This window comes from Sphaeramia orbicularis, chromosome 19 (genome assembly GCF_902148855.1).
Source record: "Sphaeramia orbicularis chromosome 19, fSphaOr1.1, whole genome shotgun sequence".
Classification (NCBI taxonomy): Eukaryota; Metazoa; Chordata; class Actinopteri; order Kurtiformes; family Apogonidae; genus Sphaeramia; species Sphaeramia orbicularis.
In genome coordinates, this window is record NC_043975.1 from 7,141,033 (window position 1) to 7,154,662 (window position 13,630).

The 13,630-nt window shown below is 36.7% G+C and overlaps 1 protein-coding gene across 1 annotated transcript in view; it reads left to right on the forward strand.

The window, feature by feature from the left end:
* Positions 1-13,630, forward strand: part of adam12a (ADAM metallopeptidase domain 12a) — a 505,639-nt gene that overhangs the window by 290,911 nt on the left and 201,098 nt on the right. The window contains exon 5 of the mRNA XM_030122462.1: positions 2,196-2,272. Coding sequence (XP_029978322.1) covers positions 2,196-2,272 — 77 coding nt within the window. The remainder of the gene's footprint in view (positions 1-2,195; positions 2,273-13,630) is intronic.

Below are 13,630 nucleotides of genomic sequence, written 5' to 3' on the forward strand. Positions count from 1 at the left end.
GTGGCCCCTGAACTAAAATGAGTTTGACACCCCTGCAATAAAGTGTGCATTATTCTGTTCACCCTCCACTTTGGAGGTTTAACCCTTTATAGGACACTCGCTGAAAATCCAGATTTCAACCTTAGTGAGTTATTGGACATTGTCATCTACCTCCTTGTGACAACAGTCTCCCTCCTCATGCAATAAAACAAATGTTAAATCAATCATAATCACTATTTACAGCTTCAAAATGTCTATAAAGTCTCTCTGATTCGCTGTATATCGCTTCTGTCAGTTGCTTCTGTCAGTCTGCCCCAGGGCAGCTGTGGCTACAGATGTAGTTTACCACCACCAGAGGGAGAATGTGAGAGCGAATGAATAATGGGTCAATAATGTAAAGCGCTTTGGGTGTCTAGAAAGGCGCTATATAAATCCAATCCATTATTATTATTATTATTATTATTATTATTATTATTATTATTATTATATTGTTACAAAAACCCCAAAAACCCAGTATGCTTCTTGACCTCATGGGATTGGCCTTATATTTACCTCCATCAGGAGGTATTGTGATCGCTTTGCTTTGTGTGTTTGCGTGTTTACGTGTTTGTTTGCGTGTTTGTTTGTTAGCAGGATAACTCAAAAAGTTATGGACGGATTTTCAGGAAATTTTCAGGAAATGTTGATAGTGGCACAAGGAAGAAATGATTACATTTTGATGGTGATCGGGGAGGGGGGGATCTTTCTTGGCGGAGGTCTGCGCTCTTGAAGTGCTTTTCTTGTTAATGTTTGCGGAAATTACCAAAAATAGTCACTTGCCTGATAAAGGGTTAACTGTACACAAAAACACCACTTTAGTAACAGCACAATTTTAGCGCTGATGACATTATGTTCTTACATTTACCCACATCACATCTTGGAATTCAGTAAATACAGGGTGGGGAAGCAAAATTTACAATGAACATTTAGTTGTTTTTTCTCAGCAGGCACTACGTCAATTGTTTTGAAACCAAACATATATTGATGTCATAATCATACCTAACACTATTATCCATACCTTTTCAGAAACTTTTGCCCATATGAGTAATCAGGAAAGCAAACGTCAAAGAGTGTGTGATTTGCTGAATGCACTCGTCACACCAAAGGAGATTTCAAAAATAGTTGGAGTGTCCATAAAGACTGTTTATAATGGAAAGAAGAGAATGACTATGAGCAAAACTATTACCAGAAAGTCTGGAAGATACTATTAAAGAAGAATGGGAGAAGTTGTCACCCGAATAGTTGACGAACACTTGCGCAAGTTTCAGGAAGCGTGTGAAGGCAGTTATTGAGTAAGAAGGAGGACACATAGAATAAAAACATTTTCTATTATGTCCATTTTCTTGTGGCAAATAAATTCTCATGACTTTCAATAAACTAATTGGTCATACACTGTCTTTCAATCCCTGCCTCAAAATATTGTAAATTTTGCTTCCCCACCCTGTATAAGTCTTTGTGAATCTTGAGAGAAATATGTGATGCTTTCGCTGTTAAATACAACAAACATCTGCTGGAAACAAGGATGGTGTAGCGGTGAGAGTGAATTAATTTGCAAAATAAATCATAAATGGTATTTTGGCAGAATGACTGTGATGGAAGGAGCTGGTCCCATTCAGACGCTGAACATGCAGAACTGTCCGACCGCTGCAGGTTCCAGTCTATATTTAGAGGCAGTCAATGTGGGGTGGAAAACTCCCATTTCCTTGTTTTCCAGAGCAGGGTGGCAGAGGGGCCACTGGTCAGACCTCACCTGTGCGAGGCTGTGGAGCTGCAGCCCAAAGCCTGTTTTCAATCTAAACCAGACACTTCCTCCCTCCTCCGCCCTCTCACTGCCAAGCCTGGTTCAATAAACACGGGCTTAATTCACTTTCTTTACTCCCCGCTGCAGCTTGACAGGTGGTCCATGAAAGCGGGTACCCGGGAACATGACGGTGAGCAAAGATTGTTCTGGGAAATGTAATACTCTGCACAGACTTCTACGATCATTAGCTGGCAGTGATGAGTGAGAATGGCTCCAACTAACCCTGCAAAACGCCATTCTCCGACAGCTAATGTGCCCGTATTTTACTGGGGCGCTTGAACTGTGTTTCAACCTAAACATATGTTTTTTCGCTCCGTCGCCAGCCTTTTCCTGTTTCGGATTTTTAACGTCAGCTTTTCTTTTTGTGTTCCCGCAGGTGAACTGCTACTACCACGGCGAGGTGGAAGGTCATGTGGATTCAGACGTCAGCCTCAGTACCTGTGCAGGGATTAAGTAAGTGTTCAGGCAGTCGGCTCTGTCACCAATTCATCCGTCCATCCCACCATCCATCTTCTTCCACTTATATAAGTCCGGGTCACGGGGGCGGCAGTTTACACAGTGAAGCCCAGACTTCCCTCTCCTAACTCCTTTGGGGTGGGGGTAGGGAGGTGGGGGGTGGGGGGCTCTGAGGCATTCCCAGGTCAGCTGACAGAAGATAGAATCCCGCCTACATGGTCCAGGGTTTGCCACAGGTGCTTGAAATCTTTGTACTTTACAGCAAAAAATTACCGTTACTCCTGAACTGTTTATGCCATCCACAAAATTCAAACAGCATCGGAAAGCTGAGATCCCGAGCTTTCCGACGCTATATAACACTTTACGGCAGGAATATGAGACTCTATTACAAGTAGGAAGGAACTGTTTCAGAGACTTTCACACAGGCAAAAATACTGAATGTTCAAGATGTAAAAACGATAGCATAAATTCCTGAACTGTTTATGCTATCCACAAAATTCAAACAGCATCGGAAAGCTGAGATCCCGAACTTTCCGACGCTATATAACACTTTATGGCAGGAATATGAGACGCTATTACAAGTAGGAAGGAACTGTTTCAGAGAGTTCAACACAGGCAAAAAATACTGAATGCTCAAGACCTAAAAACGATAGCATAAACTCCTGAACTGTTTATGCCACATGTGTCAAACATGCGGCGCGGGGGCCAAATCCGGCCCACCAAAAGGTCCAGTCCGGCCCTTGGGATGAATTTGTGAAATGCAAAAATTACACTGAAGATATTAACAATCCTTTTAGTTCAGGTTCCACATTCAGACCAATTCAACCTCAAGTGGGCAGAACCAGTAAAATACTTTCATAATAACATATAAATAATGACAATTCCAAATTTTTGTCTTTGTGAATGTAAATATTTTCATGTATTTACACTAAAACAAAGTATTATTTCACAAAAAAATGTGAATAACCTGAATAAATATGAGCAACCTTAAATGTCTTAAGAGAAGTAAGTACAATTTTAACAAGACTCTGCCTATTACTAAATATTTTCATATGTGTTTGTAGATCCACTGTGATCTGTAAGTTCTATTGTACATGTGTAAATGATAAACTGAGGCATAATGTTGTTAAAATTACACTTATTTTTTCACGTTTCTTCATGTTTCTCACATCTTTTGAAAAGGATAGTTTGTAGATATAAACCTTCTCATAGTGTAAATTTACTTTTTTCGCTCTAACACATAGAGAAAAGTTTGGAGTTGGCATTATTTATATATTATTATGTTATTATTTTACTGGTTCGGCCCACTTCAGATCAAATTTAGCTGAATGTGGAACTGAACTAAAATGAGTTTGACACCTCTGGTTTCTGCTATCCACAAAATTCAAACAGCATCAGAAAGCTGAGATTCTGAGCTTTCTGACACTATAGAACACTTTACGGCAGGAATATGAGACTCTATTACAAGTAGGAAGGAACTGTTTCAGAGACTTCCACACAGGCAAAAATACTGAATGTTCGAGACCTAAAAGCATAAACTATCCACAAAATTCAAACAGCATCGGAAAGGTGAGATCCCGGGTTTTTCGACACTATATAACACTTTATGGCAGGAATATGAGACTCTATTACAAGTGGGAAGAACTGTTTCAGAGACTTCAACACAGGCAAAAAATTCTGAATGTTCAAGACCGAAAAGCAATAGCATAAATTCCTGAACTGTTTATGCTATCCACAAAATTCATACAGCATCGGAAAGCTGAGATTCTGAGCTTTCCGACCCTATGTAACACTTTACGGCAGGAATATGAGACTCTATTACAAGTAGGAAGGAACTGTTTCAGAGACTTAAACACAGGCAAAAAATACTGAATGTTCAAGACCTAAAAACGATAGTAGGGACTCCTGAACTGTTTATGCTAGCCACAAAATTCAAATAACTTTGGAAAGCTGAGATCCTGAGCTTTCCGACACTATACAACACTTTATGGCAGGAATATGAGACTCTATTACAAGTAGGAAGAAACTGTTTCGGAGACTTTCACACAGGCAAAAATACTGAATGTTCAAGACCTAAAAGCGTTAGCATAAACTCCCAAACTGTTTATGCTATCCACAAAATCAAACAGCATCGGAAAGCTGAGATCCCAAGGTTTCCAACGCTATATAACACTTTATGGCAGGAAAATGAGACTATTACAAGAGGAAGGAACTGTTTCAGAGACTTTCACACAGGCAAAAAATACTGAATGTTCAAGACCTAAAAGCGTATTTGAGCAGATTTAAGAGTTGAAAGTTCATTTTTGTAATCTTAAAAAGTTTCATTATGGACATTTACACTTTTTTCTGCTTAATATGCTAAGAACTTAGTCTGTTTTTTTTTTTCTTTTTCACGAAAACACACCGTTTTAAAGGGGTCATATTTTGCCAAACCCACTTTTATTAGTCTTTGGTTCTTTTATTTGTGTATTTGGACCCTAATAGTTCATAAAGTTTGAATTTGAACCCTCCAGGTGCTGCAAAGCTATCTTTATATTCATTTTGGCACAAATCTAGTGTTTGTTCTTAATTTGTTACGTTTTATGACTAGTTACGTCACCACATATGCACGTATAAGGTCAAGACTTCCGACAAACATTTCTCCATAATTGTTTATCAGCAGCAACAGTTGTAGTAAAAGCTGAAAATAAGTCCAAACTTGGAGCTGATTACCTAAAATGTTCAGTTGTTGGTTGAACGGGACAGAGCAGCACAGCCAACAACCTGGAGGGGGCGGGGCCTGAAGTGGCTCATTTGCATTTAAAGGGCCAGTGCTCAAAACCATCTTTCTGGTGAAATAGGGTTGAAGATGGACCTGTGGAGTTGAATGAATGAAGAATTCAGACCCAAGCAGAGCATTTACAGTTTATGGAGACCACAGGGAAAAGTTTGAAAATGCATAGTTCCATTAAAAAAAAAAAAAAAAAAAAAAAATCACTCCTTTAAGCATTTATTATTTGTAGTAATGATAATTAGTGGCCAGATATTGAAAGTTAAATTCTTCCTGAAAACAAACGTGCAAAAGAACTGGCAAAAAAAACGAGACATTTTCTGAAACTTTTATTGCAAAAAAAAAACCATGAAGACACCTAGACGGCCTGTTATAATGGCAGTCTTAAAAAGGTTAAAGCCCAATTTCCTCCTACGGCCCACTTCAGGAGTACACTAGAATATTTCCCTGTCCTAAAAACACTGTGTAGTAAATTGATTATAAAGTAGAATATGCAACATATAAGCAAAAACTAAAGCAATTAAAGTCTTCAAATTGGATTTTGACACGGTGACTCTCTTCAAGATGGGGTCTGTAAATGGGTCCACTTCATAGCTCTTACCATGTAAGCTGATTATTTGTTGTGTTGGTGCATAAAACCAAACAAGTACAATAAAAAGGCTAAAGAAACAGAGTTTTTCGGGTTGACTTATCCAGCTTTGATGTCATTAGTCCTGCTCTAATGCAATATGAAAACAGATCAGTAGCCCAAACAAAAGACCCTTATAGCACATCCTCTTCTGTAGCGTCTTGTGGTAACGTGGGTGGAATCTCAGTAAAAAGCAGTGTTAAAAAAAAAAAAGAAAGTAATAATAATGCTAATACTACTACTACTACTACTACTACTACTAATAATAATAATAATAATACATTTTATTTATAGGTACCTTTCAGGACACTCAAGGTCACTGTACAAAGTTGTTAAAATAAATAAAACACAATTACAATTACACACATACATATATAAAACACAAAGGTACATAAAATGGCAGCAGATAAAAGTGAAATTATGGAATTGAGTAAACCTGAATAAATAAGTCTTAATAATAATAATAATAATAATAATAATAATAATAATAATAATAATAATAATAATGATCCTGATGATGATGATTGATAATAATAATAATAATAATAATAATACTAGTACTACTACTACTACTGATGATGACGATGACGATGATGACGACGACGACGATAATAATAATAATAATAATAATAATAATAATAATAATAATAATAATAATACATTTTATTTATAGGTACCTTTCAGGACACTCAAAGTCACCATACAAAGTTGTTAAAATAAATAAAGCACAATTAAAATTACACACATACATATATAAAACACACAGGTACATAAAATGGCAGCAGATAAAAGTGAAATTATGGAACTGAGTAAACCTGAATAAATAAGTCTTAATAATAATAATAATAATAATAATAATAATAATAATAATAATAATTCACTACTGTACTCAAATATTTTCTGGGAGTATCTGTATATTTTATTTTTTATCCTGTTTACTTTCACTTACTTCACTACATTACTAAGTCAATTGCATTCTTCTACTCCAGTACACTTTTAATGCACAGTATCATTACAAAAAAATAAATTAAAGTAAATTCAGTGTTTTCTGTCACCGCTGAGGTTACTGGTGACTGTAACAAAGTCAGGAAGCTGATTTGTCATTGGGCCTAATCGTGTATAATGCAGAAGTGCAAATAACGGTCCACATTCACATGTCAAACTCAAACTGTAATCCATTACAGATTACTTGTTACTGTTATTTCAAAGTAATTCCTTACCTTACAATATTACTGCTCCAACAAATCAATAACATGCTGAATTTTATAAAGAGCCCACATCGTTTTGCTTTCATGGGGCTCACAGTTGCTAGCGGCGCCCCAGAGTGTTTCTGTTGGTGACATGAACTTCTACCAAAGTAATTTTTTGGTAGGGTCCCGGTACTTCTACTCAAGTGGGACTTTCCAGTACTTTATCCAACACTGGTAAAAAAAAGTCCATTTTTCTCCACTAATAAGTCAAGAAGATGCACTGCACACATTGTTGAAAAGCCGTAAACCTGACACGTTCTAAGGATTTCAACATGTAAGGAGGTTCAGCGCTGGAAAGGCTCTGTTTGCAGAAGTCAAACTGGAGTAATGACGGCAGTAATTTCACTGGACACCATCAGGAATGTTTTCACAAACCAGCCAAACCCTCCGCAGAGTGATTCTCCTGATTGTGAAGCCCCACCCCCACCCCCCCTTGCTCTTGACCTTGGTCTTCACATTTATTTATCTATTTATTTATTTCAGTTTTTCCAACTTTTTTCAAGTGGGACTGAACTGAATTTGACAAAAACTACATGTTGTGGTGGCCTTCTGCTCAGACCAGTTGCTGGTGGTTTGGGGTTTGGGTTGGCAGTGCTCGGCCTTGGGCGGGGGGGGGGGGGGGTGTTGAGTTGAATTCATGTTGTGCAAGTTTAGTGAGAATCTTGCAGTTAACCCTTTTTATAGGGCACTCATACACTGTAAACCCCAGTAAGTTAATTTAACTCAAAAAAATAGTTGAAACTGATTACATCAAAATTTTTAAGTAATGTAACTCTAAACCCGTTGCCTTAAAAAATTTAAATAATGAGTAATGAAAACTTGAGTGTATCAAACTTAAATGCTTGGTTTGAATGGAACTACTGTTTTAAGTCCAACACACTAAATGCCAAGTTAATTGAACTTAAAATTTGTTCCAATGTCAATTGCTTTGTATAATTTATAGCTTAATATCATCAGTTCATTACACTAAAATCCAAGTTGATTTAATTAAGATCTTCAAAAATGTAAATTGCTTTGCATAATTATTAACCCTTTCGTGCATAGTGGTCACTACAGTGGACAGCTATTCTACAGCTGTTCTCTTGTATATTCAGGGATTTTGTTGTTCTTTTCATTGTTTTTTTTATTTATTAATTTATTTATTTTTTTTTACACATATCTTTGTTAAAGTTTTAAGACGCAACATATCTTTTCTGACATGAATTGGTAACATTATGTAGATCTCTCCTGAGGATAAACCCCCAGAATCACAAGCCCTCCCCATAGTTTTCACACAATTTATCAGTAAATACATGTTTCTGTGTGTCACAAATTAAACGTGTGGTGTCCAGCTGAGTGGATATTTTTGCAACTTCATGAAAAATAGGTTCATAAGAATTTTTTTGTCATTATTACTTTTTTAATGTATTTTTTAAAAAAAAATTAAATTGTTTTTATTTTTTTAATTTATTTTTTTCTTTATTTTTCAGAAGAAAATTTTCAATCACATTGTTTTTTTCATGGCTAAAGAGGAATAAAAACACTTAGGAAAGAAAATTTTGATTATGGTTCTCATAGTTCGTGCATGAAAGGGTTAAACTTAGTATATTGTTGCATGGATTGAAATTTAACAGGGAGCCAACTTTCAATAACTTGCTAGTACAGGAAGTGTTTTAGAACTGGCAAAGCTTAAAGATTTACACTGATCTGAAATAATTGAAGACGAACAGGAAAGCCATTGTTCTTCCTCTGGCTCTGACTCATGGTGCAGCTCCACAAAAATACAAAAACAAACACAAAAAGGCCAATAAACACTTCCATACACACATTAAGTCAAAATTGAACTGCTGACACCACCACCCCGCTGAACTCCTGCCCAGAAAAATAACACATTTTCAACAACATGCCCAATACCCACAATGCAATGCAGAGATTTAAAAAAAAAAAAAAGGTGTGGTCATGACTAAAACTGAGTGATTTAAATCCATTCAACTTAAACTGTTTTTGTACTTTTGACTATGTCTACAAATTAGTAGAATATACTGAACATTTTATAGTAATATCATAAAACTTAAATCATTTAAGTGCATTGTAATTAAAGCATTTTAGTAAATACAAAGTCCGGGCTTACAGTGTAGAAATAGTCTGAAATTCAAATTTGCAGAATCAGAATCAGTTTTCTTCTTTTTTTTTTTGAACAGCACTTTAATTTTTATTTTAAATTAAACATTTACATTGTTTAATTTACTATTTGTTTGCAGCAGGACCACACACATACTACATACAGACCCACAGGCACATCTGCACAGAAAACATAATAAATAAGTCAGTTGTAATAAATACACAGACTACATATATAACTAGGGATGCACCGATACCACTTTTTCCCAGACCGAGTATGAGTACTTACATTTGAGTACTTGCCGATACCGAGTATGTTTATGTTTATGTTTACGCATTTGGCAGACGCTTTTTTCCAAAGCGACTTACAGTGGAAAACCAATTAAATCACTCAATCAAATTTATTAATATAGCGCCAGATCACAAAAAAGTTATCTCATGACACTTTATATTTACAGGGTGGGGAAGCAAAATTTACAATGAACATTTAGTTGTTTTTTCTCAGCAGGCACTACGTCAATTGTTTTGAAACCAAACATATACTGATGTCATAATCATACCTAACACTATTATCCATACCTTTTCAGAAACTTTTGCCCATATGAGTAATCAGGAAAGCAAACGTCAAAGAATGTGTGATTTGCTGAATGCACTCGTCACACCAAAGGAGATTTCAAAAATAGTTGGAGTGTCCATAAAGACTGTTTATAATGGAAAGAAGAGAATGACTATGAGCAAAACTATTACGAGAAAGTCTGGAAGTGGAGGAAGCAACAAAAAACGTACCAAAGCTTTTATTAAAGCTCTCAAATCCAAAATCCTAAAGGATCCAACCAAATCCATGAGAAAAATGGCAATTGAACTTGAGGTAGACAACAAGAGCGTTAGAAATGCAGTAAAATAGGATTTGAAGTTAAAATCTTACACAAGAAAACCAAAACAATTGTTGACAACAGCAACAAATCCAACTTCAGCAATTTTTGGGAATCATGTTTATGACCGCCTTCTAGCCCAGATCTAAACCCTCTGGATTCTGCTATTTGGGACGTTTTAGAACCTGCTACCAATAGAACATCACACAGCAATGTCGACTTTCTTAAAGATACTATTAAAGAAGAATGGGAGAAGTTGTCACCCGAATATTTGAGGAACACTTGCGCAAGTTTCAGGAAGCGTGTGAAGGCAGTTATTGAGAAAGAAGGAGGACACATAGAATAAAAACATTTTCTATTATGTACATTTTCTTGTGGCAAATAAATTCTCATGACTTTCAATAAACTAATTGGTCATACACTGTCTTTCAATCCCTGCCTCAAAATATTGTACATTTTGCTTCCCCACCCTGTAGAGTTGGTCAAACCAGACTCTAAGCCAATTTACTGTAATGGCGTTAGTACAGGCACAGAATCCAAATGCAGAACTCAGAGTCAAAATGTAAAGTTCAAAAGGTTTATTAGTCACACACAGGTGTAAGAAAAATATGAATGACAAAATCTTGAGGATAATGGGTGGTAACTTCCTCTTCGAATCAGTCCTCCAGACCGAGAACGGCAATCCGTCTCCCTGTGTGGTTAGCGGGGTCTTTTTCCCGACAGAAGTCAGGCAAGGCGATCAGAACCGGGAATCAGATGAGGCAGACAAACCGACAGGGAGCAGGCAGTAGGCAAAAACCGGGTAAGCAAAACGGGTCCAAAACAGACAGACAAGATCAGAACGCTGGTAAGTACTGCTAGAGTAACAAACTGGCGACTGACAGGGGGAAGAGACAGAGTTTAAATACACAAAAGGGAGGGAAGACAACTAGACACAGGTGGCACAAATCAGGGCGGAGACAGGTAATCAGGGGAAAGGTGAACACGATCAAGGAAAGGAAGTAAAGACGACAGACAAGACACATTGAGGGAAAACTTAACAAAATAAAACAGGAAGTGACAAACAAAACATAAAAGACAGACAAAACCAGACTAACGTCTGACTGCAGGTATGACATTTACAGAAACCCAACAGAATCCTCCAGGAGCAAACAGTTGTGACTGGTGACAGTGGCGAGGAAAAACTTCCCTTTAACAGCAGAAACCTGGAGCAGACCCAGACTCCTGGAGGATGGACGACTGACAGGACCACACTCAAAAAAATAATTAAGCCGAAAATGTTGACTTTATGTATTTTAATTACATGTAAATTTTCCATGTAATTTTATTACATAAGTTTAATGTAAAGAGTTGCATTTAATACAATGTTTTTTCTATCGAGTCAATATGAATAAATTAAATACCTTCAGTCAGATTTACTTTAGTTAATGCAAACTTTTACATAAACTGTGTTTGACTGTGACGCTCAGCCTTTTTATGTGATCTAGAAAATAAAGTTTACTTTAGTTGTTTAGATTCACTTTATACTAAGCATATTCACATTATGTTTGACTTTTTCAGATAAATAAACTTTAAATTTCATATGTTTCAGTTACATTTTGCTTTAAAATATTACTTCATGTTTATTAGAGCCAAGAATCATTTTTTTGAGTGCAGCTGGGGTTAAAGAGAGAGGGTAAAGCAAGAGAAAAAGAGAGCGCGATAGAGATAGAGACTGGGGGAGAAGGGGAGAAGGGGGGATGACACATGGAGGCAGATGAGGATAAGTGAGTGGTGATGATGAAGGCAGGAGAGAGGCAGGACCACCGCAGCAGGTTCAGAGATAATCCTAGAAGAATCTGTGATAATCCTGGGAAAAAACCTTATTAGAATATTTAAAAAGGAATGTTTGAAAGTGCTAGGATAGTAGGTGCTCTCGGAAGAGCTGGGTCTTCGTGGAACGACCCATGAAAAAAGCCTGGATTGTCTTGTACAAGGTCTGGGGACCACCAGACAACGTTCCCCAGATGAGCGGAGTGGTCGTGGGGCAACATAAGCTTTTATCAGTTCACCTAGGTAGGTAGGAGCAGACCCACTGAGAATTTTGTAGGCTAGGATTAAAGATTTGAATTTGATGCGGGCAGCTATGGGTAGCCGGTGTAACTCAATGAGTAAGGGGGTGACATGTGCCCTTTTGGGCTGATTGAAGACCAGATGCGCTGCTGCATTCTGGACCATCTGAGTACCGATACGAGTACTTAATAATCCCATTCCAGTTCTTAGTTCCTTTTGTAAATGTGCGTTATTGTCGTGGTCATTAGTCTGACTGGAACAAAGTGCTGCTACTGACATTTAATGCCCATCTGCCCAGTTTACTCAGTTCTGGTTGTACTTATTCTTACCATTATACAGGGGTTGGACAAAATAATGGAAACACCTTCACCTCAAGATGATAATGCCCCAATCCATACAGCTAGAATTGTTAAAGAATGGCATGAGGAACATTCTAATGAAGTTGAACATCTCGTATGGCCGGCACAGTCCCCAGACCTCAACATTATTGAGCATTTATGGTCAGTTTTAGAGATTCTAGTAAGACGTCGATTTCCACCGCCATCGTCTCTAAAAGAGTTGGAGGGTATTCTAACTGAAGAATGGCTTAAAATTCCTTTGGAAACAATTCACAAGTTGTATGAATCAATACCTCGGAGAATTGAGGCTGTAATTGCCGCAAAAGGCGGACCTACACCATATTAAATTATATTTTGTTGATTTTTTAAGGTGTTTCCATTATTTTGTCCAACCCCTGTAGTTATCACCACGGTTGTTACTGTTTGTATTGTTTAGGGTCTTTGCCACCCCCCACCCCCCATGTCAGGTCCAGCTTTGAAATGTGGTTCAACAAAACTCATAATAAAGACAGTAAAATATCAAGGGGAGCCTCATATTCTATGAAGTTTCTCTTGGCAAAGCAAATTGGTTCAGCACCAAAAGGCAGACAGACTACCATTCTGCTGTTATGATGCTGGACAAGACAATTAAAAAAAAACATTTTTTTAATTCAAGTTTTTATTGAACTTTTCAAAGGCTTGGTACATAGCGAACTTGATATGTTTCTCCATACAAGAACAGGTAGTATATAATGGCGACACACTCAACATACTTTTTGTCTCATAAACATAAAAGATGTAAAAAATAAATAAATAAATAAATAAAAGACAGGCAGCAGATATAAAAGAAGGTGGATATATAATAATATCAAATAATATGTATTAGGGATGTAACTATTACCGGTATAACAATAAACCGCGGTAAAATTGCAGACGGTTAGTATTACTGTTTAAATTCTAATTATCATGATAACCGTGTCTGATTACCGCACTTTTCCGGAGAAAACACCTATGTAAAGATCTGCTTTTACGTCAAATATTTGAGAATAGTTTTAATTTATTACAATTTTAATTTTATATACCTAATATTTGGAACCAGTATTCACTTTTAAAGTCTTTGAAAAGGTTCATTAATCGTCTTTGTGTTGTTTATGCAATAAATTATGTCCATTTTTCAAATCGGATTTTATGTATTTTTGTGTGTTTTTTGTCCTTTTATGTTGATATAGTAGGTTGAAGAGAAAAAGAAAAAAAAAGACAAATGAAATAGATGAAGTTGTGCTGAATACAAAGATCCCAAACATGGGTATAGTAAACATTTGTTTATATAGTATATAAAGGCAAAACCAAAAGTACTGAAAAACAG